The following is a 26,916-nucleotide window of genomic DNA, read 5'->3' as shown; positions in this document are numbered from 1 at the left end:
TTTAAGTGACACTACTGCTGCAGAAGAAGCCGCGTAGCTAGCTACTACTAAGGGAGTACATTTTCACATAATGATACGCTTTGATTTGTAAAAAGCATTCGGACAATTACAATGAATCTCGACAGACTTCGAAAACGTGTACGACACTACATTGATCAGGTAAGAAATGTAGCTACCTAGACTAGGTATTGATAAGAATCGAGGTAGCTAACGTTAGATAGCCAAATTAGGTTACCGCTGTCAGATTGAAAAAATGTATTGCTCCTGCTAGCCAAGTAAATGGGCTAGGTACTGTTCAGAATGACAAGTCTACAGGAACGTTATTCAGCTGTGTAAGGTTATATTTGCGATAGCATAATGTAAATAGAACTTGCCAACTTGTTGTCGATAAAAAAAGAAAAAGTAACCCAATATTTACCTGGGTTTCCAACGGGGGTAAATTAATCATAGTGGGCATAGCGAGATCCTTCTGGCGCTTTCTAGCATTCATTTTCATTTTTGCGTTAAGGACCGCCAAGCGATGGTGTGCAATAACTCAATTCGCCATAGTACTCCTAAACAACGCAATTTAAACATGTTTTTGGTAAAGTCTACTAAACGTAGTCCACACTCTTTGTAACATTCTAGTTTGGAGAACAGGAAACTGTACTGAGATCAAATGTTTAATCAATGAGAGAATGTTGGACAAAATCCATCTCGCTCTATTTTCACCCAACTGCCAGCCACTGGGCTTCCTGCCATCACCATATTTGGTGGTGAGTGGAAATGCCAACCGGATGCTTCAGATTTATGCGGCTCATTGTTCGATCTGTGTTGTAGTCCTAAAAAACGGAAATAAGTAACCTCTGGTTCGTTTGGCTATTCCTATGGGGGTTTGGGATAAATGCTGAAAATAAGGTCTGAGTTTAACACAGGTTTTGTAGATCTAATATGTTTTGTTCTGAGATATCAGTCAATTAACATGACTTTTTATGAATTAGCTAGTAACTAGTTAGCTACCCTGCTTGTGCTTGCTACTAAGTCAGTGGCCTGAGCTAGCTACTATGTACTAGGAGGTTAGCCACATTATATCAGGGCTAGCTGACTTGTATCAGTGAGTGTTGACAGCCCCTGACAGTGTCAGTTTCATACTTGTAATAAACACATTCAGAATGTTTGGTTTCATGCTGCCTTTCCTGTCTTTTTTTGCAGCAACAGTATCAAAGTGCTCTATTTTGGGCAGATAAGATTGCATCCCTGTCACATGGTGAGTGATCTTCCTGATTGATGAGATATAACAAATGTTTTGTTCATCTGGCTAGTTAGTATAAAATGTTAGTTGGTAGGGTATCTAATGGAGGTGATGCCTTTTTCCTGTCCTTGCAGAAGACCCCCAGGATATCTACTGGCTAGCACAGTGCCTTTACCTCACCTCTCAGTACCATAGAGCCTCCCATGCCCTCCGCTCACGTAAACTAGATAAGGTAAGACCACCTGGTTGGCTTCCCCCAATTTGTTGCAATGGGGCATGCAGGTAGTTTGGGTGCCTCCCTGTTCTACACGTCTCACTGAGGGGCCCTCATGCACTAGCATGCAGAAGGACTAATGACATGTTGGATACTCTGCATATTCTGACTTGTCATTATGAGTCTGTCCAGTCTATACGTTACTCTTCTATGTAGCTTTCATTACTTTGTGCCATCCAGAGTATGCCTTTGATATTTTTGATAGAAGAAGCATTGTACTGGGTGTGCTGCATGTCCTTGGTGATCTGAACTAGAGGTCGACCGAATAATCGGAATGGACGATTTAATTAGGGCCAATTTCAAGTTTTCAATCGAAAATCTGTATTTTTGGGCGCTAATTTGCCTTTTTAAATTTTTATATATATTTATTTATTATTTTTACTTATACCTTTATTTAACTAGGCAAGTCAGTTAAGAACACATTCTTATTTTCAATAACGGCCTAGGAACAGTCGGTTAACTGCATTGTTCAGTGGCAGAACGACAGATTTTCACCTTGTCAGCTCGGGGGCGCTCCAATCTTGCAACCTTATAGTTAACTAGTCCAACGCAATAACGACATGCCTTTCTCTCGTTGCACTCCACAAGGAGACTGCCTGTTACGCGAATGCAGTAAGCCAAGGTAAGTTGCTAGTTAGCATTAAACTTATCTTATAAAAAACAATCAATCATAATCACTAGTTAACTACACATGGTTGATGATATTACTAGATATTATCTAGCGTGTCCTGCGTTTCATATAATCTGACTGAGCATACAAGAATCTGACTGAGCGGTGGTAGGCAGAAGCAGGCGCGTAAACATTCATTCAAATAGCACTTTAGTGCGTTTTGTCAGCAGCTCTTCGTTGTGCGTCAAGCATTGCGCTGTTTATGACTTCAAGCCTATCAACTCCAGAGATGAGGCTGGTGTAACCAAAGTGAAATGGCTAGCTAGTTAGCGCGCGCTAATAGCGTTTCAAACGTCACTCGCTCTGAGCCTTCTAGTAGTTGTTCCCCTTGCTCTGCATGGGTAACGCTGCTTTGATGGTGGCTGTTGTCGTTGTGTTGCTGGTTCGAGCCCAGGGAGGAGCGAGGAGAGGGACAGAAGCTATACTGTTACACTGACAATACTAAAGTGCCTATAAGAACATCCAATAGTCAAAGGTTAATGAAATACAAATGGTATACAGGGAAATAGTCCTATAATAACTACAACCTAAAACTTGGGAATATTGAAGACTCATGTTAAAAGGAACCACCAGCTTTCATATGTTCTCATGTTCTGAGCAAGTAACTTTTACTTTCTTTTCCAACACTTTGTTTTTGCATTATTTAAACCAAATTGAACATGTTTCATTATTTACTTGAGGCTAAATTGATTTTATTGATGTATTATATTAAGTTAAAATAAGTGTTAATTCAGTATTGTAGTAATTGTCCTTATTTTGGGTTTTTTGGTCCTGAAATAATCGATATCGGTATCGGCGTTGAAAAAAATCACAATCGTTCAACCTCTAATCTGAAAAGTTGTCAGTCAGCTTGTTCCTAATATCTATCTTTCATTTCAGTTGTATGGCGCTTGTCAATATCTTGCTGCTAGGTGCCATGTGAGTATTAATCTTAGGCTACTTCTTGTGATGAAATATACCTGTTCAAACTCTCCACGAATCCATGGGTCAATCCACTTAAATTCAATAACTTTTCTACAGTATCCCTTTTGATTTAAACATATCTTTTCAAACATGTTTGCCCATGGAATGAGTGGTCAGAATGTGACTTCTTGGACCTGTATGCCAAAACATTTAGATAAAGGTGTTCAAAGTTGACGCATTTTGCATACCCCACCATATTGTGAGACATGTCTTCATTGCTGAAAAATATAAAAATTTGACTTTGATATTATTTGAAACCTTACACACAGTTGTCTAACTATTTTCTAATTTATTAAAGTGTATTTTAACAATCACCGCAAAGGATCTAAAATTGCGTAAACTACGTTTTTTTTTCATATTCTCGTATGTTATAGCTTAGACCCTATTTTACATCATCTGAGGTTTTTATGTTGTGCCGCCATTGGTTGAGACACAACATGCTCATGTAAACAGTGGATGTTATTTTTATCATAGAAATATAATGAATAGAATGGACTATCCCTTCAGATCACTGCAATTTTACTGAACTTGATTAGAACAAAAATAAGTTGATGCTGGATAGTAAATAATGCCGGAAAAGCCTTTGTGCAAACAAACTTCCAGAAGTAATCAAGGCACTCTCATGTAGTGGTTAAATGAGAAAGCCTTTATTGTTTTTACAGCTTATGCATAGCAGGAATAAAAAAATACTATGCAGCATCAACTTTGTTCTGTAGTATTTCATCCCATGATCAAAGAGCACGTCATGGATTAACTATCAACCAAATACGCATTCCTTTCCTGTGTCTCTTATTGAAAAATGTACATTTTAAGTGACATTTTAAATTCTGGCCACCGGTCCACTTTCCGTCCAATGTCAACTTAAATGGTTATGTCTATTCTATTATCCATTTATATGATTTCAATAGGTTTCCAATGAACAGTAATTTAAAACAACAGATTCCTATTCAAGTCAACATTCTCTGTGTGGACCTCCAAGCGTCTTTGTGGTATCGTTTGAAAGTTGAAATGGTTGTACATTTATCAGCCAAAACATGACACCCCACCCTGTATTCAATAGCATGTTATGTTTCAACTGATGGCGGGCACAACAAACCTCAGACGTAAAATAATCTAAGCTACAACATGCATTGGGGTTTACACATTTTTGGATAATCAAAAATGTATAGAAAAATTCAAGAAAGAAAATGGTTTCACAACCCTGTTTTGTAAGCTTTTAAATGGTATCAATCTCAACCGTTAATGTCTCATGGTATCCAAAATGGGTCAACTTTAAAGCACTTTTTATCTCTTGAATATTGTTTACATTCAGGTACAAAAACCCACAATCCTAAATTTCCCAACACCATACTCTTAACTGAGCTGCGCCATTGGAAGCACTAACCTAGTGTTTGTGTTTTGTGCAGTATGCTGCCAAAGAGTTCCAGCAGGCCTTAGACATCCTGGACATGGAGGAGCCAACCAGCAAGAAGCTGCTGGACCGGAGTGTCAAAGAGGAAAACAGGATACAAGAGTCAGACTGGGAGATGACCCCTGCCTCTGTGAGTCTCATCTTTGACATAATAGGGTCCCATGTATTTTTGTGGCCCTGTAATACTACGTTTGTGGTCTTTCATTGGGATTTTCCAGTCTCTTCACATTTATGGTGTTGTGATTACAGGTTAACTAGTTAGCTACTGTACTGTAGGTGACTGAGGCAGAGTTTGAATACCATGTTGCCATGTCAAAGACCCTTTAGCTATAATAATGTCCTTTTGTCATTCTCACCATCATGTCATTAAAGGGGTCCTGTCATTCACCCGGTAGCCACATCACCTGCCATATTCATAAAAAACTAATGTGTGGGTCTTTTTTTGAATGTCAGTCCTCTCGAGTTTTAAGACTGATGCTGCTTTAGTGGTTCTGACCCCTTGTGGTCCCTTAAACGTCTTTCTTTCCCTCTCTTTTTCAGATCAACAGTTCCATCTGCCTGTTGCGGGGGAAGATCTATGATGCCATGGACAACCGGCCTCTGGCCACGTCCAGCTACAAAGAGGCCTTGAAACTGGATGTGTACTGCTTTGAAGCCTTCGACCTTCTAACGTCCCACCACATGCTGACCGCTCAGGAAGGTGAGGCCAGAGCAAGACTTGGAACAGAAACAGACTTAAGGGGACTGTCGAATCAAAAAATAAGATTAACGTTTTGTGCACATGTGCATCAGAATTAATGTACAGGGATGCGAACTTGTCACTTTTTGGAGATATTTGCAGTTTTGATCTCAAAATGTAGGTCCTCCACTGGAATCGTGTAGATCTGTCAGAAAAAAAACCGCTAGCTCGATGGGGTTTAAATCTGGAGACTGTGCTGGCTATTCCATGATTTGAAGCCTACCATCTTCTTATTTTCTTCTAAGGTGGTTCTGACATAGCCTGGAGGTATGTTTTGGTGCATTATCTTGCTGTAGGATGAACCCCTGATAACAAGGCGTATGCCAGAGGGTATTGCATGGTGCTGCAAAATGATGTGGTAGCCATTTTGGTTCTGGGTGCCACCCACTCTGTGCAAGTCACCGACTCTGGATCCACGCTTCCTCCTCCATGTGGAACCATCCTTTCGCCCACAATATGGCGCACAAAACCCCTGCATGATGAACCAAAGATTTTGATTCATTGTTCCAGAAGACCGTCCAGTCTTCAGTAGTCCACTGGCGGTGCTTCATGGCCCAGGCAAGCCTCTTTTTCTTATTTTGCCATCTTAGCAATAGCTTCCTTACTGCCACTTGACCTGTCAAACTTGCAGCTCGAAGTCTTCTTTTCACAGTTGAGACGAAGACAGCTGCGCCACTCGGGAGCCCTAAGGCACTGCATCTCAGTGCTAGAGGCGTCACTACAGACCCTGGTTCGATGCCAGGCTGTATCACAATCGGCCGTGATTGGAGTCCCATAGTGCTTTGCACAATTGGCCCAGCGTAGTTGGGGTTTGGCTGGGGTTGAATTTGTTTGTTTAACGTTTAAGACTGATCCAATGAACCATAGCATTTCTGTTAATTTGTCTCAAGACTGCCCAAATGTTCCTACTTTGTTTATTAATAACTTTTCATGCTCAAAATTCTCCTCAAACAATAGCATGGTATTTGTTCACTGTAATAGCTACTGTAAATTGGACAGTGCAGTTAGATTAAGTCCTGGGAAATTCTCTTGTTACTTACAACTTCATGCTAATCGCATTAGCCTACATTTGCTCAACCGTCCCTGGGGTTGGGACACCGATCCCGAAGAAGTTTTAATCGGAATGGCTGATTTAATTAAGGCCGATTTTTCAAGTTTTCATAATAATCGGAGATCAGTATTTTTGGATGCCAATTTTGCCCTTTTTTAATTAGATTTTTTTACAACTTTATTTAACGACGCAAGTCTGTTAAGAACACATTCTTATTTTCAATGACGGCCTAGGAACGGTGGGTTAACTGCCTTGTTCAGGGGCAAAACGACAGATTTTTACCTTGTCAGCTCGGGGATTCAATCTTGTAACCTTACAGTTAACTAGTCCAATGCTCTAACCACCTGCCTCACGAGGAGCCTGCCTGTTACGCGAATGTAGTAAGAAGCCAAGGTAAGTTGCTAGCTAGCATTGAACCTATCTTATAAAAAAAATCAATCAATCATAATCACTAGTTATAACTACACATGGTTGATGATATTACTAGTTTATCTAGCGTGTCCTGCGTTGCATATAATCGATGCGGTGTGCATTCGCGAAAAAGGACTGTCGTTGCTCCAACGTGTACCTAACCATAAACATCAACGCCTGTCTTAAAATCAATACACGGAAGTATATATTTTTAAACCTGCATATTTCGCTAAAAGAAAGGTTAGCAGGCAATATTAACCAGGTGAAATTGTCACTTCTCTTGCATTCATTGCACACAGAGTCAGGGTATATGCAACCATTTGGGCTGCCTGGCTCATTGCGAACTAGTTTTCCAGAATTTTATGACATAACATTGAAGATTGTGCAATGTAACAGCAATATTTAGACTTAGGGATGCCATCCGGTTCCGTATTTCACTGAAAGAATAAACGTTTTGTTTTCGAAATTATAGTTTCCGGATTCGACCATATTAATGACTGAAGGCTTGTATTTCTGTGTGTTATAATTAAGTATGATTTGATAGAGCAATCTGACTGAGTGATTGTAGGCACCAGCAGGCTCATAAGCACTTATTCAAACAGCACTTTCGTGCGTTTTGCCAGCAGATCTTCGCAATCCTTCAAATGTCACTTGCCCTGAGACTTGGAGTAGTTGTTCCCCTTGCTCTGCATGGTTAATGCTGCTTCCAGGGTGACTGTTGATGTGTTCCTGGTTTGAGCCCAGGTAGTGGCGTGGTGAGGGACGGAAGCTATACTGTTACACTTGCAATACTAAAGTGCCTATAAGAACATCCAATAGTCAAAGGTATATGAAATAGAAATCGTATAGAGAAATAGTCCTATAATAACTACAACCTATAACTTCTTACCTGGGAATATTGAAGACTCATTTTAAAAGGAACCACCAGCTTTCATATGTTCTCATGTTCTGAGCTAGGAACTTAAACGTTAGCTTTCTTACATGGCACATATTACACTTTTACTTTCTTCTTCAACACTTTGTTTTTGCATTATTTAAACAAAATTGAACATGTTTCATTATTTATTTGAGGCTAAATGGATTTTATTGATGTATTATATTAAGTTAAAATAAAAGTTCATTCAGTATTCTTGTGATTGTCATTATTACAAATAAATAAAAAAAATTGTCAGATTAATCGGCATCTGCTTTATTGGTCCTCCAATAATCGGTATCGGCGTTGAAAAATCATATTCGGTCGACCACTAGTAGGAACACAGTCTGCTCCAACACTGCTTTTAAACAGACAGAGGTTTTGTAAGTAGTCAACAAAAGTTGCGACACCGGTAGGAATTGTTAGCATCAACTTTCAAGGCTTAATTTACTTCAATTGTTTCAGAACAGCTGTAAATTGTTCCCTGAAAAGGCCTTTTTTGTAACTCTGAAATGTACATTGTTTTTCTGTAACCTAAACTTTTTTTTATTTTATTAACCTCTGGCAGTTTACTGCTTATCTTTGTACCGTTTCAGGTTATTCATTGGACTTGAGCTGTTTAAATAAAATAAAAAAATGAAAATTGGGGGTGTTCTAAAACTTTTGGGCGTTTGTGTGATTATATATATTTTTTTCCTTTTTTATTGCTAACTTTTTTTTTGCTTCTTGGGCCCCCATGGGCCTTGGCCTGGTATCACATCATTAGTAAAATGTTGGTATTGTGACAACCCCACTCTGATAATATGTATACAGATTTTTTGTGTGTTTCTGTGCCCCTTTTTGGGTCCTTACCAGTTTGCATCCCTGAAATATAGGTATGTATGTTGCTTTGTTTTATGCCATTAACGGTTTATAGATGTGTCTGTAGGGTAAATGTATTACATTTTTTTCCCAAACCCCTTATTTTGAAAACATTTTGTCATTTTTGTGTTTGTAGAAAAGGACTTCCTGGACTTGCTTCCTTTGAGCCAACAGTGCACAGAGGAAGAAGACAAATTACTTCACTTCCTGTTTGAGAATAAATTGAAGAAGGTACGTCCACTGTCATCCTCCATGTCAGGACATCAGTTGCGTTCAGATTCCTATGTTAAGTTTCAATATTTTACATTTGTCATGTGCAATGTTGATCACTACGTTGTGCTTCTTTGTTGGAATACACAGGCCATCATGTCATCGTGTCACTTTGGATTTTGCCCTATAGTTCAGAATGAACCATATGATTATTTTCTAAATATTACAATCACTCATATTTGGTTAATATTGGTTGTCTACAGTTGCCCCTAACAATAACGATAACAACAACCCAGAAATGTTCTCTCTGATTTTACTAAAGTTAAGTGGTCATTTGTCTCAAATTAGTGTTGATGGTGCTTTTGTTCCAATTCCACATTTGTTTCCCCCTCACTTTATCCACTTTTTTTCTCCATCCATCATTTCATCTTTCCTTCCCTCAGTATAACAAACCCAGTGATATGGTGGTCCCAGAGATGGTCAACGGTCTCCAGGACAATTTGGACGTGGTGGTCTCCCTTGCTGAGAGGCATTATTACAACTGTGACTTCAAAATGTGCTACAAACTCACTTCCATGTAAGTTTGGTAACTAACCGCTGGCCCACCTTAACCTTTTAACTACAAATTGAGATTTGTTGGCAGTCTGCAAGCGTTAACTGGCCAATCTTAACATTTTTTTTTTTTTTAATTAGAACTGTTGTGATATTCGTATGGTTTGTTAGTGGAATATTATTCTCTCTCGGCTCAGTTGTGTAAAAAGGATATACATTTCACACACATCATTTGGTCCTGTCTGTAAAACCTGAATGTTTTGTGTTTCTTCAAGGGTGATGGTGAAAGACCCATTCCATGCCAACTGTTTACCTGTTCATATAGGAACACTGGTGGAACTCAGCAAAGCAAATGGTAAGACCGTTGAAGCTCTTAAGTTTGGTTATTCATACATGTGAAAGATAAATTTAACATCTGAATGTGTACCATGATTCTCCTCTTTTTACTACCACAGAACTGTTTTACCTTTCGCACAGGCTTGTGGACTTGTATCCCAACAACCCGGTAAGTATAGTCCCTGCCCTATATAGTGCAAAGTGTTGCCTGCTCTGCTATGAATACACCCCCCCCCCCCCCAATCTTGCCATTCCACATATCCAAGCTCTGATTGGTACGGTATGTTTTCTTTTGTGTGTATTTTAATTTTTGACCATTAGACAAATGGTACGTTGTTTTCATCCAGGTCTCTTGGTTTGCTGTGGGATGCTACTATCTAATGGTTGGTCACAAAAATGAACACGCGCGTAGATATCTCAGGTACCAGATATCATGTTCTTCTTATCACCAAGCGTATTTTACATTCAGCAGTCAGACATTGATATTCTATATATTGTAAATTAAAATATTTTGATTCACTTGCTGCTGAATCAAATCTACAAATTTCAAAGTATTATAAAAAAAAACATAATTGATTATCATTCACTCAGACTAGAATATCTCTCTTATTTACACTATGTTCCTTATGCTGTCTCCCACAGCAAGGCGACCACTCTGGAGCGGACGTACGGTCCGGCATGGATCGCCTACGGTCACTCATTTGCAGTGGAGAGTGAACACGACCAGGCCATGGCTGCCTACTTCACTGCTGCTCAACTGATGAAGGGGTATGTACTGTTATTGTACCCAGACACAACACCACGCATCCACAGAACAGGGCTGTCACGTGCTGAAAAGCAATATTGGACATTAACACATTTGTTAGTGTCTGTTCAAAGATGTATCTTGCTAAAAGCAGGTGTGCCTCAGTCATTGAAAACATGTAATGTACAGTATCATAACAAATATATATATATATATACACACAAAAAAAAATAGCATGTACCTTCACAACCTTGCCAATGAGACTTGACCCCTAACCCTTGCTCTCATCTCTCTTGTCCAGATGTCATCTCCCCATGTTGTACATAGGGCTGGAGTACGGTCTTACAAACAACTCTAAACTGGCCGAGCGCTTCTTCAGCCAGGCCCTGAGCATAGCACCAGAAGACCCCTTTGTCATGCATGAGGTGGCCGTTGTGGCCTTTCAGAATGGAGAGTGAGTCACACACACAAATACATACAGAGATAATGTGTATGCAAACACCCACACATTGGGAAAACGTACATATGTGCATACTCACACACGTACACCCACGAGGATATATAGCATACACTGTAATACCCTCACGTGCTCACATACTACACTGAGTGTACAAAGCATTAGGAACACCTCCCTAATATTCAGTTTCTACCCCTGTTACCCTCAGAACAGCCTCAATTTGTTGGGCATGGACTCTACATGGTGTCGAAAGCAGTCCACAGTGATGCTGGCCCTTGTTGACTCCAATGCTTTCCACATTTGTGTCAAGTTGGCTGGATGTCCTTTGGACCATTCTTGGGACACACAGGAATCTGTTGAGCGTGAAAAACACAGCTGTGTTGCAGTTCTTGACACACTCAAACCGCTGCACCTGGGCACCTACTACCATACCGTATTCAAAGACACCTTAAAGATGTTGTCTTGCCCATTCACCCTCTGAAGGGCACACACACGTAATCCATGTCTCAATTGTTTCAAGGCTTAAAAATCTTTCTTTAAACTGTCTCCTCCCCTTCATCTACACTGATTATGAAGTGGATTTAACAAGTGACATTAAAAGGATCAAAGCTTTCACCTGGTCAGTCTATGTCATGGAAATACACTGAGTGTTTTGTACACTCAGTGTTTAACAAACTCTGCAATACCCCCACATGTACTCATACACGCTTGAGGGCTCTCATCATAGCCATTAGCAAATGGGTTAGAAGAGTGTTCTCCTAACGATGGGGTTAAACCCACAGGTAGGGCCACGAATGATTCGGTTTGGGTCATGACGATAAACATGGATTCTGTCTATTTATTGAGGTTTAGCTGCACCTGGCCACGCCTCCATCATAGTTGCTGGAACCGTGCCGGAAAGGACCATTTGTAAAGAAAAAATCTGTGCTGGCACCGTATGGTTCGGGTTGACATGATAGTGTGTGTGAAAGGGTACTTATGCCTTTATTTTTTTATTTGTTCATGTGTTGGCTTTGATTGTGCTGAAATGTGCTCAATTCTGCCATTTTCAGCTGGAAAACAGCTGAGAAGTTGTTCCTGGACGCAATGGACAAGATCAAAGCCATTGGGAATGAGGTAGCTGATCATTTGACTCGACTAACTCTAGCACCACATGTACTGTGTCATACACCATTCTTACATTCTTTCTTTTTTTTGATCTTCTTTAAGAAGAACTGGCAGCCAGTGTAGTTGCTGTGTTTATTTTCAATGCAAAAATTCCTCTTTTAGTAAAAGTTGTGTTTTCTTCCAGGTAACAGTGGACAAGTGGGAGCCACTCCTGAACAACCTGGGTCACGTATGTCGAAAACTGAAGTGAGTATAAAGATCCTCCGCAAGTATTTACTCATCAGGACACCAGAGGGGTATGTCACGAAGCAGGATGGAGTTGCGAGCTCACTTTGGTTTAGTCTGAATTTAACTTGGGATAACTATTGTCACGTAGGGGTCAACTCCTTTTAGCCAGGTAAATTACTAGGGTAACTGTTGGACTCTGGGTTTTCCATGTGCGACATGCACACACAGTTACAAGCCTGGTTTGAATTAGTGGAAGCTGTTGGATAAATATCCACCTTTGTGAGCTGGAATGTGGCGTTAACTGAAACTAGTTAGCCTAAACTAATCCAGAATATTTCTAGTTGGCTTGTGACACACCCCTTTTGAGGGGATGGAACTGAACAGAATGGAAGTTCTGACTGGCATATGCAGTATCTCTGTATCTCCTATGACATCGTTGTTGTTGTCCTGTCCTTGTTCTCATCTCACTTATAAGTTCAGTATTAGGTAGTTAGACAGGCAGGCATTTCTCTGTTGTCTCCCAGGTACCTGATAAAGCATTGTTAAAGGACAGGGATCCAAACATTTTCCTGAGTGGTATTTCAGGAGGAAAGTCTGAGGTGATGAAAGGGGGAAAAAAAAATAAATGTGTCTTTGTTGGACATGGAATACTGTAGAATCACCAGGAAATCCTTTCCAACTGATTTTAATTTAATAAATATTTTCCCATTCATAATGGAGAGATGTGATTGTGTACAAATGTAAGCAATGTTTGAAATTATTGATTTATTCAAACACATCTGTTTAGGCTTCTTACAGTCAATTGGCAGTCAACAAATGATTTGTAATTATGTTATGACCCCAGACCATCCGCTGAACATAAAATCGGCCTGCGGCTGAATCTCGTTCATGATCCCTAACCTACTGTATCTCTCTCTTTTTCTTTCTCCTCGCACTATTTTCAAAGACATGCATTTGCTCTTCTCCAGTGCTTCTGTATAAGTAGGACTCATTGAGTATTAATGTACAGATCTGTTAATGAATAATGCATAGTAGCCACTAAGCAGATCTAGAGAGGCTTTGCAGTGCAAGTGGCTGTTTTGAAAATGTTTGGGTACTTCATATCTAAAGGGGCATCTTTGGAAATCCACACCTTGCAGTTAATGCGTGTTTTTATTTTAATGAAGGCTTCTTAACAGGATTGCAGTGTTCACTGATCTATTGAATGAATCAATTGGTAAAGCCCTGCAAACAACATGCACATGGTTCCGTAATTGATTTGTTCAAGAGAAGATGGGATGTTTTCCTATGTGGTGAATTTGATTATGGTAAAATATTTAGCCATTAATTGAACCTGAGTGGAGTGAGAGGCAGGGTTTGCAGTTTTGGGACTATTCAATTGGTTCCAATGTGCCAGTCTCAATTAAGAACTGCTAATAATTATAATATTAATAATTCATTTCATTTGTAAATCACTTCTCACACCCAAGGTGCAAATTATATATTTTTTGTATATACACTTCTGTTCAAAAGTTTGGGGTCACTTAGAAATTTCCAGGTTTTGAAAGAAAAAGAAATTGATCAGAAATACAGTGTAGACATTGTTAATGTCCTGAATGTCTATTGTAGCTGGAAACGGCAGATTTTTAATGGAATATCTACATAGGCATACAAAGGCCCATTATCAGCAACAATCACTCCTGTGTTCCAATGGCACGTTGTGTTGGCTAATCCAAGTTTATCATTTTGAAAGGCTAGAGTTCCGAGACAGGATTGTGTCGAAGCACAGATCTGGAGAAAGGTACCAAAACATTTCTGCAGCATTGAAAGTCCCAAGAACACAGCGGCCTCCATCATTCTTAAATGGAAGACGTTTGGAACAACCTAGACTCTTCCTAGAGCTGGCCGCCTGGCCAAACTGAGCTTTCGGGGAAGAAGGGCCTTGGTTAGGATGGTAACCAAGAACCCGATGGTCACTGACAGAGCTCCAGAGTTCCTCTGTGAAGATGGGAGAACCTTCCAGAAGGACAACTATCTCTGTAGCAATTCACGATGGAAGCCACTCCTCAGCAGAAGCCACGACAGCCCACTTGGAGTTTGATTGAACCCTTTGGCCTGAATGCCAAACGTCACATCTGGAGGAAACCTGGCACCATCCGTACGGTGAAGCATGATGCCGTGGGGATGTTTTTCAGCGGCAGGGACTTGGAGACTCGTCAGAGGGAGTGATGAACGGAGAAAGTACAGAGAGGTCCTTGAAGTCCTGACTGCTCTGCAGCAGGTTATCAGACTTGGGTGACGGTTCACTTTCCAACAGGACAATGACCCTAAGAACACAGCGAAGACAACGCAGGAGTGACTTCGGGACAAGTCTCTGAATGTCTTGAGTGACCCAGCCAGAGCCTGGACTTGAACCCTATCAAACATCTCTGGAGAGACCCAAAAATAGATTTGCAGAGAAGAATGGGAGAAACTCCCCAAATAGAGGTGTGCCAAGCTTGTAGCATCATACCCAACCAGACACAAGGCTGTTCAGAAAAGCTTTCATGGACCTTGCAGTTTTGGGACTATTCAATTGGTTCCATTGTGCCAATCTCAATCAAGAACTGCTCCATCGACCTCATGGCTTGGTTTTGCTCTGAAATGCACTGTCAAGTGTGGGACCATTTTTTTATAGACAAGTGTGTGGACATGATTTTGGGAAGGCAATCAATTGAATTTACCACAGGTGGACTCAAATAAAGTTGTAGAAACATCAAGGGTGATCAATGGAAACAGAATGCACCGGAGCTCAATTTTGAGTTTCATATCAAAGGGTCTGAATGCTTATGTAAATAAAGTATTTCTGTTTATTTGTTAATACATTTGCAATAGTTTCTAAACTTGTTTTCACTTTGTCATTATGGGCTATTGTGTGTAGATTGAGATGTTTTATTTAATCCGTTTTAGAATAACGCTGTAAACAAATGTTGAGAAAGGGAAGGGGTCTGAATACTTTCTGAATGCACTGTAGTGTAGCTTGTTTAGGCACTTGGCAGATGCACCAACAAACAGGGTGTTTACAATAGTCCAGATGGGATGAAATAAAGGCGTGGATGAGTCGATCAGCCTAAGGTTATGATCGTATAGGTCGTAAATTGGCAATGTTCTGTAGATGGAAAATGAGACTTTGGTCACACTGGATGTGGGCCTCAAACGAGAGCATACTGTCATATCACACCCAGGTTGCGAACCTCACTGAAGGGGAGGATCTTGACACCATCACTATTGAGGCTGTAGCTGCTGATATTTATGATGGTGTGAGTGCCAATCTGTCTTTTTGCAGTTTAACTGTAAGAGGCGGTAGGTAGTCTAGCGGTTTGAGCGTTGGGCCAGTAACCGAAAGGTTGCAAGATTGAATCCCAGAGCTGCCAAGGTAAAAATCTGCCATTCTGCCCCTGAACAAGGCAGTTAACCCACTGTTCCTAGACCGTCATTGAAAATAAGATTTTGTTCATAACTTACTTGCCTAGTTAATAAAGTTTTTTTTTTTTTTTTTTTTTTTTTTTTTTTTAAATGGGTGAAAAAATAAATTCAACTGCATCCACGCATTGATGTCCTGCAGGCAGCTTACCAGGAATGGAGTGCGTAGCTTTTTCTAAATAGAAAAGTATTGGACTGGCCGCATAAGTGTTTATTCGGGTCCAAACAGTATAAAATAGAAAGGTTTTGACACACCTACTCATTCAGGGGATTTTATATTTTTTATATTTTCTACATTGTAAAATAATAGTTTTTTATTTTTGACCTTTTATTTAGCTAGGCAAGTCAGTTAAGAACACATTCTTATTTTCAATGACGGCCTAGGAACAGTGGGTTAACTGCCTGTTCAGGGGCAGAACGCCAGATTTGTACCTTGTCAGCTCGGGGGTCTGAACTTGCAACCTTCCGGTTACTAGTCCAACGCTCTAACCACTAGGCTACGCTGCCGCCCCCAAACTATAAAATAACACATGGAATAATGTAGTAACCAGAAAAGTGTCCAACAAATCAAAATATATTTGAGATTCTTCAAAGTAGCCACCCTTTGTCTTTGATGACAGCTTTGCACACTCTTGGCATTCTCTCAACCAGCTTCACCTGGACTGCTTTTCCATCCTTCTTGAAGGTGTTCCCACATATGCTGAGCACTTGTTGGCTGCTTTTCCTTCAATCTGCGGTCCCAATCATCTCAATTGGGTTGAGGTTGGGTGCTTGTGGAGGCCAGGTCATCTGATGAAGCACTCCATCACTCTCGTTATTGGTCAAATAGCCCTTACACAGCCTGGAGGTGTGTGTTGGGTCATTTTCCCGTTGAAAAACAAATGATAGTCCCACGAAGCGCAAACAAGATGGGATGGAGTATCGCTGCAAAATGCTGTGGTAGCCATGCTGGTTATGCATGCCTTGAATTCTAAATAAATCACTGACCATGTCACCAGCAAGGCACCATCACACCTCCATGCTTCACAGTGGGAACCACCCGTTCGGAGATCATCTACTCTGAGTCTCACAAAGACATGGCGGTTGGAATCAAAAATCTCAAATCTGGACTCCTCATCCCAAAGGACAGATTTTGACCGGTCTAATGTCCATTGACCTTGTTGCTTGGCCTAAGCAAGTCTCTTCTCATTATTGGTGTTATTTTAGTAGTGGGTTCTTTGCAGTAATTTGACCTTGAAGGCCTGATTCACACAGTCTACTCTGAACAGTTGTTGAGATGTCTGTTACTTTAACTCTGTGAAGCATTTATTTGGGCTGCAATTTCTGAGGCTGGTAACTCTAATGAACTTATCCTCTGCAGCAGAGGTAACTCTGGGTCTTCCTTTCCTGTGGCGGTCCTCATGAGAGCCAGTTTCATCGTAGCGCTTGATGGTTTTTGCAAATGCACTTGGAAGAAACTTGAAATTTTCTGGATTGACTGACCTTCATGTCTTTTAAATTAAAGACGGACTGTCATTTCTCTTTGCTTATTTGAGCTGTTCTTGCCATAATATGGACTTGGTATTTTACCAAATAGTGTTATCTTCTGTATACCCCCCCCCTACCTTGTCACAACACAACTGATGGGCTCAACCGCATTAAGAAGGAAAGAAATTCCACAAATGTACTTTCAACAAGGCGCACCTGTTAATTTAAATGCTTTTTTCCACATTTAACCAGGTAGGCTAGTTGAGAACAAGTTCTCATTTGCAACTGCGACCTGGCCAAGATAAAGCAAAGCAGTTCGACACACAGCAACACACATGGAATAAACAAACATACAATCAATAATACAGTAGAAAAAAAGTCTATATACAGCATGTGCAAATGAGGTAGGATAAGAGCGGTAAAGGCATTAAATAGGCCATGGTGGCAAAGTAATTACAATATAGCAATTAAACACTGGAATGGTAGAATGTGCAAGTAGAGATACTGGGGTGCAAATGAGCAAGTTGAATGAATAAATACAGTATGGGGATGAGGTAGCTTGGATAGGCTATTTAGAGATTAGCTATGTACAGGAGCAGTGATCTGTGAGCTGCTCTGACAGCTTGTGCTTAAAGCTAGTGAGGGACTTAAGTCTCCAGATGTATTTTTTTTTTTTTTTTTGCAGTTTGTTCCAGTCATTGGCAGCAGAGGCGGCCAAAGGAAGAATTGGCTTTGGGGGTGACCAGTTAGATATACCTCCTGGAGCGCGAGCTACGGATGGGTGCTGCTATGGTGACTAGTGAGCTGAGATAAGGCGGGGCTTTACCTAGCAGAGACTTGTAGATGACCAGGATCCAGTGGGTTTGGCGACGAGTATGAAGCGAGGGCCAGCCAACGAGAAAGTACAGGTCGCAGTGGTGGGTAGTATATGGGGCTTGGATGACAAAATGGATGGCACTGTGATCGACTGCATCCAAGTTGTTGAGTAGAGTGTTGGCGGCTATTTTGTAAATGACATCGCTGAAGTCTAGGATCGGTAGGATGGTATGTTTGGCAGCATGAGAGAAGAATGCTTTGTTGTGAAATAGGAAGCCAATTCTAGATTTAATTTTGGATTGGAGATGTTTAATGTGAGTCTGGAAGGAGAGTTTACAGTCTAACCAGACACCTAGGTATTTTAAGTTGTCCACATATTCTAAGTCAGAACCGTCCAGAGTAGGTGTGGGCAGCGATCAGTTGAAGAGCTTGCGTTTAAGAGCAGTTGGAGGCCACGGAAGGAGTGTTGTATGGCATTGAAGCTCATCTGGAGGTTAGTTAACAGTGTCCAAAGAATGGCCAGATGTATACAGAATGGTGTCCTCTGCGTAGCGGTGGATCAGAGAATCACCAGCAGCAAGAGCAACATCATTGATATATACAGAGAAGAGTCAGCCCAAGAATTGAACCCTGTGGCACCCCCATAGAGACTGCCAGAGGTCTGGACAACAGGCCCTCCGATTTGACACACTGAACTCTATCAGAGAAGTAGTTGGTGAACCAGGCAAGGCAATCAATTGAGAAACCAAGGCTGTTGAGTCTGCCAATAAGAATGTTGTGATTGACAGTCATGAAGCTGGTTGAGAGAATGCCAGGAGTGTGCAAGGCTGTCATCAAGGCGAAGGGTGGCAACTTTGAAAAATCTTGTATATAAAATATATTTTTTGGTTACTACGTGATTCCATATGTGCTATTTTATAGTTTTGACATCTTAAATATTATTTTACAATGAGTAAAAAAAAAATAAAGAAAAACCCTTGAATGACTTTGTGTGCCAACCTTTGACTGGTACTTATAAACTCGTCCCTTTTTCAGGACCCTGTCTTTCAAAGATAATTTGTAAAAATCCAAATAACTTCACAGATCTTTATTGTAATAAATGGTTTTAACACTTTCTCATGCTTGTTCAATAAACAATTAATGAACATGCACCTGTGGAAAGGTCGTTGAGACAGTTATGAAAACTTAGGACACTATAGAGGCCTTTCTACTGACTGCTCATCTGCGTGATTGTGCCTTAGGCATGCAGCAAGGAGGCAGGAGGACTGCAGATGTGACCAGGGCAATAAATTGCAATGTCCGTACTGTGAGGCGCCTAAGACGGTGCTACAGGGCGTCAGGACGGACAGCTGATCATCCTCTTAGTGGTAGACCATGTGTAACAACACCTGCACGGGATTGGTACATCCGAACATCACACCTGCGGGACAGTTACAGGATGGCAACAACTGCCTGAGTTAGATCAGGAATGCACAATCCCTCCATCACTGCTCATACTGCCGGCAATTGGCTGAAAGAGGCTGGACTGAGGGCTTGTAGGCCCGTTGTAAGGCAGGTCCTCAACCAGACATCACTAGCAAAAACTTTTGCCTATTCATTGTCTGCATGCAACTTACTGTTATGTAAATTGTTATGCAATAAAAACATTTCTTACTCCTGAACTTATTTAGGCTTGCCATAACCAAGTGTTTGAATATGTATTGACTGAAGACATTTCAGATGTTAATTTTTAATTATTTTGTAAACATTTTGTTAAACATAGTGCCTTCAGAAAGTATTCATACCCCTTGACTTACTCCACATTTTGTTGTTGCATCATGAATTCAGAATTGATTAAATATATTTTTCTCACACATCTACACAACCCATAATGACAAAGTGAATGTGTTTTTAGACATGTTTGCAAATTTATTGAAAATGAGATCTGATTTACATAAGTATTCTTTCTGGGTAATTCTCTAATGGCCTTGAATGCCTAGTTTGTACAATATTTGCACATTCTTTAAAAAAAATCTTCAAGCCATGTCAAGTTGGTTGTTGATCATTGCAAGACAGAAATTGAAGTTTTGCCGTAGATTTTTAAATAAAAACTGTAGCTAGGCCACTCAGGAACATTCAGTCTTCTTGGTAAGCAACTCCAGTGTATAGTTGGCCTTGTGTTTTAGGTTATTCTGCTGAAAGATGAATTTCTCGCAGTGTCTGTTGGAATGCAGACTGAAACAGGTTTTCCACATATTTAGCCATTTTATTTTAGTGCCTTATTGCAAACAGGATTCATGTTTTGCAATAAAAAAAAAAAAAAAATTCTGTCATTTGGGTTAGTATTGTGGAGTAACTACAATGTTATTGATCAGTTTCCTCCTATCACAGCCGTTCAACTCTAACTGTTCTAAAGTCAGCATTGGCCTCCTGGTGAAATCCCCTGATGGTTTCCTTCCTCTCCTGCAGCTGAGTTAGGAAAGATGCCTGTATCTTTGTAGTGACTGGGTTTAGGATACACTATCCAAAGTGTAATTAATACCATGCTCAAAGTGATATTCAGTGTCTGCTTAAAAAAATTGGAAAACCTCCCTGATCTTTGTGGTTGAGTCTTTGTTAGAAATTCACTGCTCGACTGGGGGACCTTACAGTTATCTGTACGAGGTAGTCATTCAAAAATCATGTTAAACACTTGCACACACCGTGAGTCCATTCAAAATAACTTTATTTAGGCATGTCATAACAAAGGTGTTGAATACTTGACTCAAAACATTTCAGTTTTACATTTTTAATCATTTGTAAAAATGTCAAAAAAACATTCCCACTTTTACATTATGGGTGCGCCAGTGACACTCAATTTAATAATAGTTTAATTCAGGTTGTAACACAACATTTTGTAAAAAGTCAAAGGAGTATGTATACTTTCTGAAGGCACCATGCTCATTGGGCTGATGCCAAGTCTGTGAGACCAAGACCAAGACCTCTATCAGACATTTACATTTAAGTCATTTAGCAGACGCTCTTATCCAGAGCGACTTACAAATTGGCAATGATGTCATTCAGTAGTAAGCCTTTGTTCATGGGATCTTCCATTTTAAAAGCCCCAGTTGACTTACTTTGGAAGTTGCCTGAGGCACAGCATGCAGAACTGTCCAGTGTCCTTCATCATCCACCTCCGGTGTGCATGATGTACTGTGTTGTATTGAACTGGGCAGTGTATACAATAGACTTACAGTAGGTTTGTTCTTTAGTCTACCACCCCATTATCCTTGCGGTCTGCATTTTTTTCTGGAGGATCCCGTATAGGCTTTTCTTCAGTTTCCTGCACAGGTTTTCTTTTCAAATGTTCCAAAACATCTGAGGAATCCTTGGGTGTAGTGAACGATAGTTCTAGCCTTTGGTCCCATTTCTGTATCTTTTGGTCCAGCCTTTGGTCCTGTAGATGGGAGACAAGATGATGATGATGATAAACCTTTTTTTTAAATATATTTTAAATATATATAATAGCACTCTAGATTTGTGCAGTGAAATGTGTTGTGTTACAAGGTCAGCCATAGTAGTACAGAGCTCCTGGACCAAAAAATATTTTCCTTGTCAGCTTGGATATTTAAAGCTTTCAGTTACTCGCCCAATACTCTAACCGCTAGGCTTATTGTCACCCTAGGATCCTAGGAGGATTGGAGCTGATATACATCTTAGCCAAATCCATGTAAAAATTCCCTGTCTTAGGTCAGTTACGATCGCCACATTATTTTAAGAATGTGAAATGTCAGAATAATAGTAGAGAGAATGGTTTATTTCAGCTTTTATTTCTTACATCACATTCCCAGTGGGCCAGAAGTTTACATACACTCAATTAGTATTTGGTAGCACTGCCTTTAAATTGTTTAACTTGGGTCAAATGTTTTGGGTAGCCTTCCACAAGCTTCCCACAATAAGTTTGGTGAATTTTGGCCCATTCCTCCTGACAGAGCTGGTGTAACTGAGTCAGGTTTGTAGGCCTCCTTGCTCGCACACACTTTTTCAGTTCTTCCCACAAATTTTCTATAGGATTGAGGTCACGGCTTTGTGATGGTCACTCCAATACCTTCAGTCAATCAAATGTATTTATAAAGCCCTTCTTACATCAGCTGATATCTCAAAGTGCTGTACAGAAACTCTGCCTAAAACCCCAAACAAGCAATGCAGGTGTAGAAGCATGGTGGCTAGGAAAAACTCCCTAGGAAGGCCAGAACCTAGAGAGGAACCTGGCTATGAGGGGTGGCCAGTCCTCTTCTGGCTGTGCAGACTGATCCTAGCACCCCGACACAAACTACTGCAGCATAAATACTGGAGGCTGAGACAGGAGGGATCGGGAGACACTGTGGCCCTGTCTGACGATACCCCCGGACAGGGCCAAACAGGCAGGATAAAACACCACTCACTTTGCCCATGCACAGCCCCCACACCACTAGAGGGATATCTTCAACCACCACCACTGACTTTGTTGTCCTTAAGCCATTTTGCCACAACTTTGGAAGTATGCTTGGAGTCATTATCCATTTGGAAGATCCATTTGCTACCAAGCTGTCAGCTGTTGTACCCCATCAGAACCCAAAATACAAGCTTGTTTCACTCCATTGTTTGTGAATAAATGTAAAACTAAACAAGCAACACTATAAAGCCTCAACATGGTTTAAACTATAACTTGTAAAACATTATTGGTCAGTCCTTCCATTATTGGTATCCATCGCTCTGTCTATGAATTTGAGTGCTTACATTTCTCCAGCTCTATCGCTCAGCATATTTATTATTTTGACTTCTAATTGCTGTTCTAAGGATTAAGTTTGCAAGAGTAAATTAACAAGGCTGCCACTAGGCACCATGGCAACTATGGAACAATATAAAAAAATAAAACATACTTTTTTTTACCTAGTTCTGATAGGGAAGGTATTGTTTGGTTACATCCTTTTTTTGTCTCTCTGAACCCACCCAGCCAAGGCAGAACTCTTTATTTGGCTCTGGTCATTAGAGAACTGTCCAATTGGTTGTTTTGTTCTGTCCTCTAATAGGAAGTATGTCCAGGCGTTGGAGTACCACCGCCAGGCCCTGGTTCTCATCCCCCAGCACGCGTCAACCTACTCTGCCATCGGATATGTGCACAGCCTCATGGGAGACTTCGAGAGCGCCATCGACTACTTCCACACGGTACTGTATATTTTTTTTTTTGTCCATTTTTATTTACATTTTAAATCCATAGACACAGAACCTGTGTGACACGTTTGATAAATATTGCTGTGCTTTTCAATGTTATTACAGCAATTGATGTGAGTTTTTCCTTTTTCTGACAGGCACTCGGTCTTAAGCGTGATGACACGTTTTCTGTGACGATGCTCGGCCACTGCATTGAGATGTACATTGGCGATACGGATGCCTACATAGGTAAAACTTCCTACATAGGTAAAATGACTTCCTTTGAAACCCACGCTAAAACAGATTTGCGACAATCATTTCTGGATGCATTTGTTATATTTTTGCCTGTAAACATTAATGACTTAAGACATTTAAGTACTGTTGATTTTGCGTTTCTTTTTTGCTTTTTTCGAGTCTTGTTGCCAGTGTGTGCCTTGCCGGCGAATTGTGTTAAGAAATAATAATGTCACTTTTACTGAGGGACACTTTTGGATACTATGTGCATTATGCACTGGGATTGCGACCCGAACCCTGTGTCATCTGTTAGAAAGACCCTGCAAGTCAGTGATCCACTGTCAAAGGTTTAATTCTAACAAACAAGAAGAAGAATGAATAGTAGTTGGACGAGTGTATTTTCTATAAAAATGTATCATAAAATATTAATAATTTTAAAATGAGTCAACACCATAATGACAGATGTACAATGGGAATATGCATAATAATTTCAGTCTGGAATGTATACGTTGTTTTAATGTTAAACATTATGGGTGGATTACAGTGAACAGGCAGAACTTAACGTGCACCTGCAGGTTAGCGCTGGATTTCTTATTTCTTAACATGCTAAAAGAACAGCGGAAAACTAGTAGACCACCAGTCCTGACGTTGTTACGGTGTCAAGCCGGCTTGATACAAGACATATACACACACACAAAAGTATGTGGAAACCCCTTCAAATTAGTGGATTCGGATATTTCAGCCACATCCGTTGCTGATAGGTGTATAAAATCGAGCACAAAGCCTTGCAATTGCCATAGACAAACTGGCAGTAGAATGGCCTTACTGAAGAGCTCAGTGACTTTCAACGTGGCACTGTCATAGTTGTTGTTGTCATATGCCAACAAATCAGTTAGTCAAATTTCTGCCCTGCTAGAGCTGCCCCGGTCAACTGTAAGTTATGATATTGTGTAGTGGAAACTTCTAGGAGCAACAACGGCTCAGCCACAAAGATGTAGGCCACACAAGCTCACAGAACGGGACAACCGAGTGCTGAGGTGTGTAGTGCGTACAAATTGTCTGTCCTCGATTGCGACACTCACTAACGAGTACCAAACTTCCTCTGAAAGCAACGTCAGCACAAGGAGCTTTATAAAATGGGTTTCCGTGGCCGAACAGCCACACACACAAGCCGAAGATCACCATGCCAGTGCCAAGCGTTGGCTGGAGTGGTGTAAAGCTCGCCGTCATTGGACTCTGGAACAGTGGAAACGCATTCTCTGTAGTGATGAATCACGCTTCACAATCTGACAGGCTGACAGACGAATCTGGATTTGACGGATGGCAGGAGAACGCTACCTGCCCAACTGCATAATGCAAACTGTAAAGTTTGAGGAATAATAGTCTGGGGCTGTTTTTCATGGTTTCGGGCTAGACCCCTTAGTTCCAGTGAAGGGAAATCTTAACGCTACAACACAATGATATTCGAGACGATTTTGTGCTTCCAAGGCCCTTTCCTGTTTAAGCATGAAAATGCCCCCTTGCCCGTGGGGTCCATACAGAAATGGTTTGTCGAGATCGGTGTGGAAGAACTTGACTAGCCTGCACAGAGCCCTGACCTCAACTCCATCTACCACCTTTGGGATAAATTGAAACGCTGACTGCGAGCGATTCCTAATCGCCCAACATCAGTGGTGGACCTCACTAATGCTCTTATGACTGAATGGAAGCAAGTACCCACAGCAATGTTCCAACATCTAGTGGAAAGCCTTCCCAGAAGCGTGGAGGCCGTTCTAGCAGCGACGGGGGGGACCAACTTCATGTTAATGCTCATAATTTTGGAATGAGCAGGTGTCCACATACTTTTGGTCGTGTGTGTGTGTGTGTGTCTAAATCATTTAATAGTGTATGTGTCTTTCAGGAACGGACATAAAAGACAAAGTCCGTGGGACGCTGAGCACCCCGGGGTTGATGAAGATGCTGAACACGTCGACGGAACCCAGTAACGCTCGAACCACGGTTCTTCTGGAGGAGAGCGGCATCATGGCCCTGGAGACGCCGCAGTCCAATCAGGACAAGGCCTCGTTGGACACGCCCCTGCGGAGCTCGCTGCCCCTGGAATGCAACATGTACGAGAGTGACATGATGCTCGAGACCTCGATGTCCGACACCAGCGCGTGATGTCACTGATGATATCATAGTAGTGGCAGGTTGCCTGGTCCCAGCCTCGGGACCCATTACCGACCAGACAGTTGGCACTTATCTATAGGTTTCTCGTCGTGTTCCCCTCTTGGGGATTTGAAATGATGGGATTGGAATAGATTAAGCGATGGGGAAGAAGTTAAGGCAGAGCTTTTTAGCATGAATTTGACCTTCAGTCCAATTGTTTTTTGTTGGAACAAGATGTCACACTCAGTGCCGTATTGTAAAATATATATTTTTTGGCTGAATGAATATTGCTCACACTATTTCAATCCTTTCATATTCCCAATGGAGGTTGAAAGGGACCTGGGGATGTGAGGTGTGGGCTTGGTTTGGATTTGTGCCTCAGTCGGGTAGTCTGAAGACAGTGGGGAAAGAAAAGACATGGTACTCTGATGCTTAACAGAATGGAATGAATGCAGCAGTAACTGACTGTGCCCCCTACTCCTGCCCACTAGCAGGAACGTGTGTTGCTACCTGTGGATTTTTACTTTGAATAAACAAACAAAAAATGCTGAATGCAATAGCGTTTTGATGAAAATACTGGTAATACTTACAATAAACCATACGTTTATCTTTTTATATTCTGTTTTTTTTTGTGATCATTGCAGTCTTGATCAGGTTTAAAAAAAAAAAAAATGTTGACACTAATACTTTTCACACTACCAACCATATTTGTATACAGTGCCTTGCGAAAGTATTCGGCCCCCTTGAACTTTGCGACCTTTTGCCACATTTCAGGCTTCAAACATAAAGATATAAAACTGTATTTTTTTGTGAAGAATCAACAAGTGGGACACAATCATGAAGTGGAACGACATTTATTGGATATTTCAAACTTTTTTAACAAATCAAAAACTGAAAAATTGGGCGTGCAAAATTATTCAGCTCCCTTAAGTTAATACTTTGTAGCGCCACCTTTTGCTGCGATTACAGCTGTAAGTCGCTTGGGGTATGTCTCTATCAGTTTTGCACATCGAGAGACTGAAATTTTTTCCCATTCCTCCTTGCAAAACAGCTCGAGCTCAGTGAGGTTGGATGGAGAGCATTTGTGAACAGCAGTTTTCAGTTCTTTCCACAGATTCTCGATTGGATTCAGGTCTGGACTTTGACTTGGCCATTCTAACACCTGGATATGTTTATTTTTGAACCATTCCATTGTAGATTTTGCTTTATGTTTTGGATCATTGTCTTGTTGGAAGACAAATCTCCGTCCCAGTCTCAGGTCTTTTGCAGACTCCATCAGGTTTTCTTCCAGAATGGTCCTGTATTTGGCTCCATCCATCTTCCCATCAATTTTAACCATCTTCCCTGTCCCTGCTGAAGAAAAGCAGGCCCAAACCATGATGCTGCCACCACCATGTTTGACAGCGTGATGAGCTGTGTTGATTTTACGCCAAACATAACATTTTGCATTGTTGCCAAAAAGTTCCATTTTGGTTTCATCTGACCAGAGCACCTTCTTCC

General features: G+C 40.9%; 1 protein-coding gene across 3 annotated transcripts; it reads left to right on the top strand.

The window, feature by feature from the left end:
- On the top strand, positions 1-26,031 carry cdc16 (cell division cycle 16 homolog (S. cerevisiae)). 3 transcript variants are annotated; one of them, XM_064945136.1, is made up of 18 exons: positions 1-159; positions 1,192-1,246; positions 1,366-1,463; positions 3,055-3,093; positions 4,545-4,679; positions 5,090-5,249; positions 8,661-8,755; positions 9,178-9,311; positions 9,562-9,641; positions 9,742-9,791; positions 9,970-10,043; positions 10,265-10,390; positions 10,669-10,821; positions 11,877-11,940; positions 12,116-12,177; positions 22,914-23,049; positions 23,193-23,283; positions 25,169-26,031. In XM_064945136.1, the coding sequence occupies exons 1-18, from the start codon at positions 112-114 to the stop codon at positions 25,426-25,428; spliced, it is 1,860 nt and encodes a 619-aa protein (XP_064801208.1). In that variant the 5' UTR covers positions 1-111; the 3' UTR covers positions 25,429-26,031. The 3 variants fall into 3 exon arrangements, with proteins under 3 accessions (XP_064801208.1, XP_064801207.1, XP_064801209.1); XM_064945135.1 differs by having other exon boundaries at positions 23,193-23,301; XM_064945137.1 differs by lacking the exon at positions 1-159 and adding an exon at positions 877-897 and having other exon boundaries at positions 23,193-23,301.
- Positions 26,032-26,916: the final 885 nt, after the last annotated feature.

The sequence above is a fragment of the Oncorhynchus masou genome, chromosome 29 (assembly GCF_036934945.1).
Source record: "Oncorhynchus masou masou isolate Uvic2021 chromosome 29, UVic_Omas_1.1, whole genome shotgun sequence".
NCBI classification, from domain to species: domain Eukaryota; kingdom Metazoa; phylum Chordata; class Actinopteri; order Salmoniformes; family Salmonidae; genus Oncorhynchus; species Oncorhynchus masou.
Note: the sequence above shows the minus strand (reverse complement) of the source record. Positions and strands in the feature narration are given on the sequence as shown.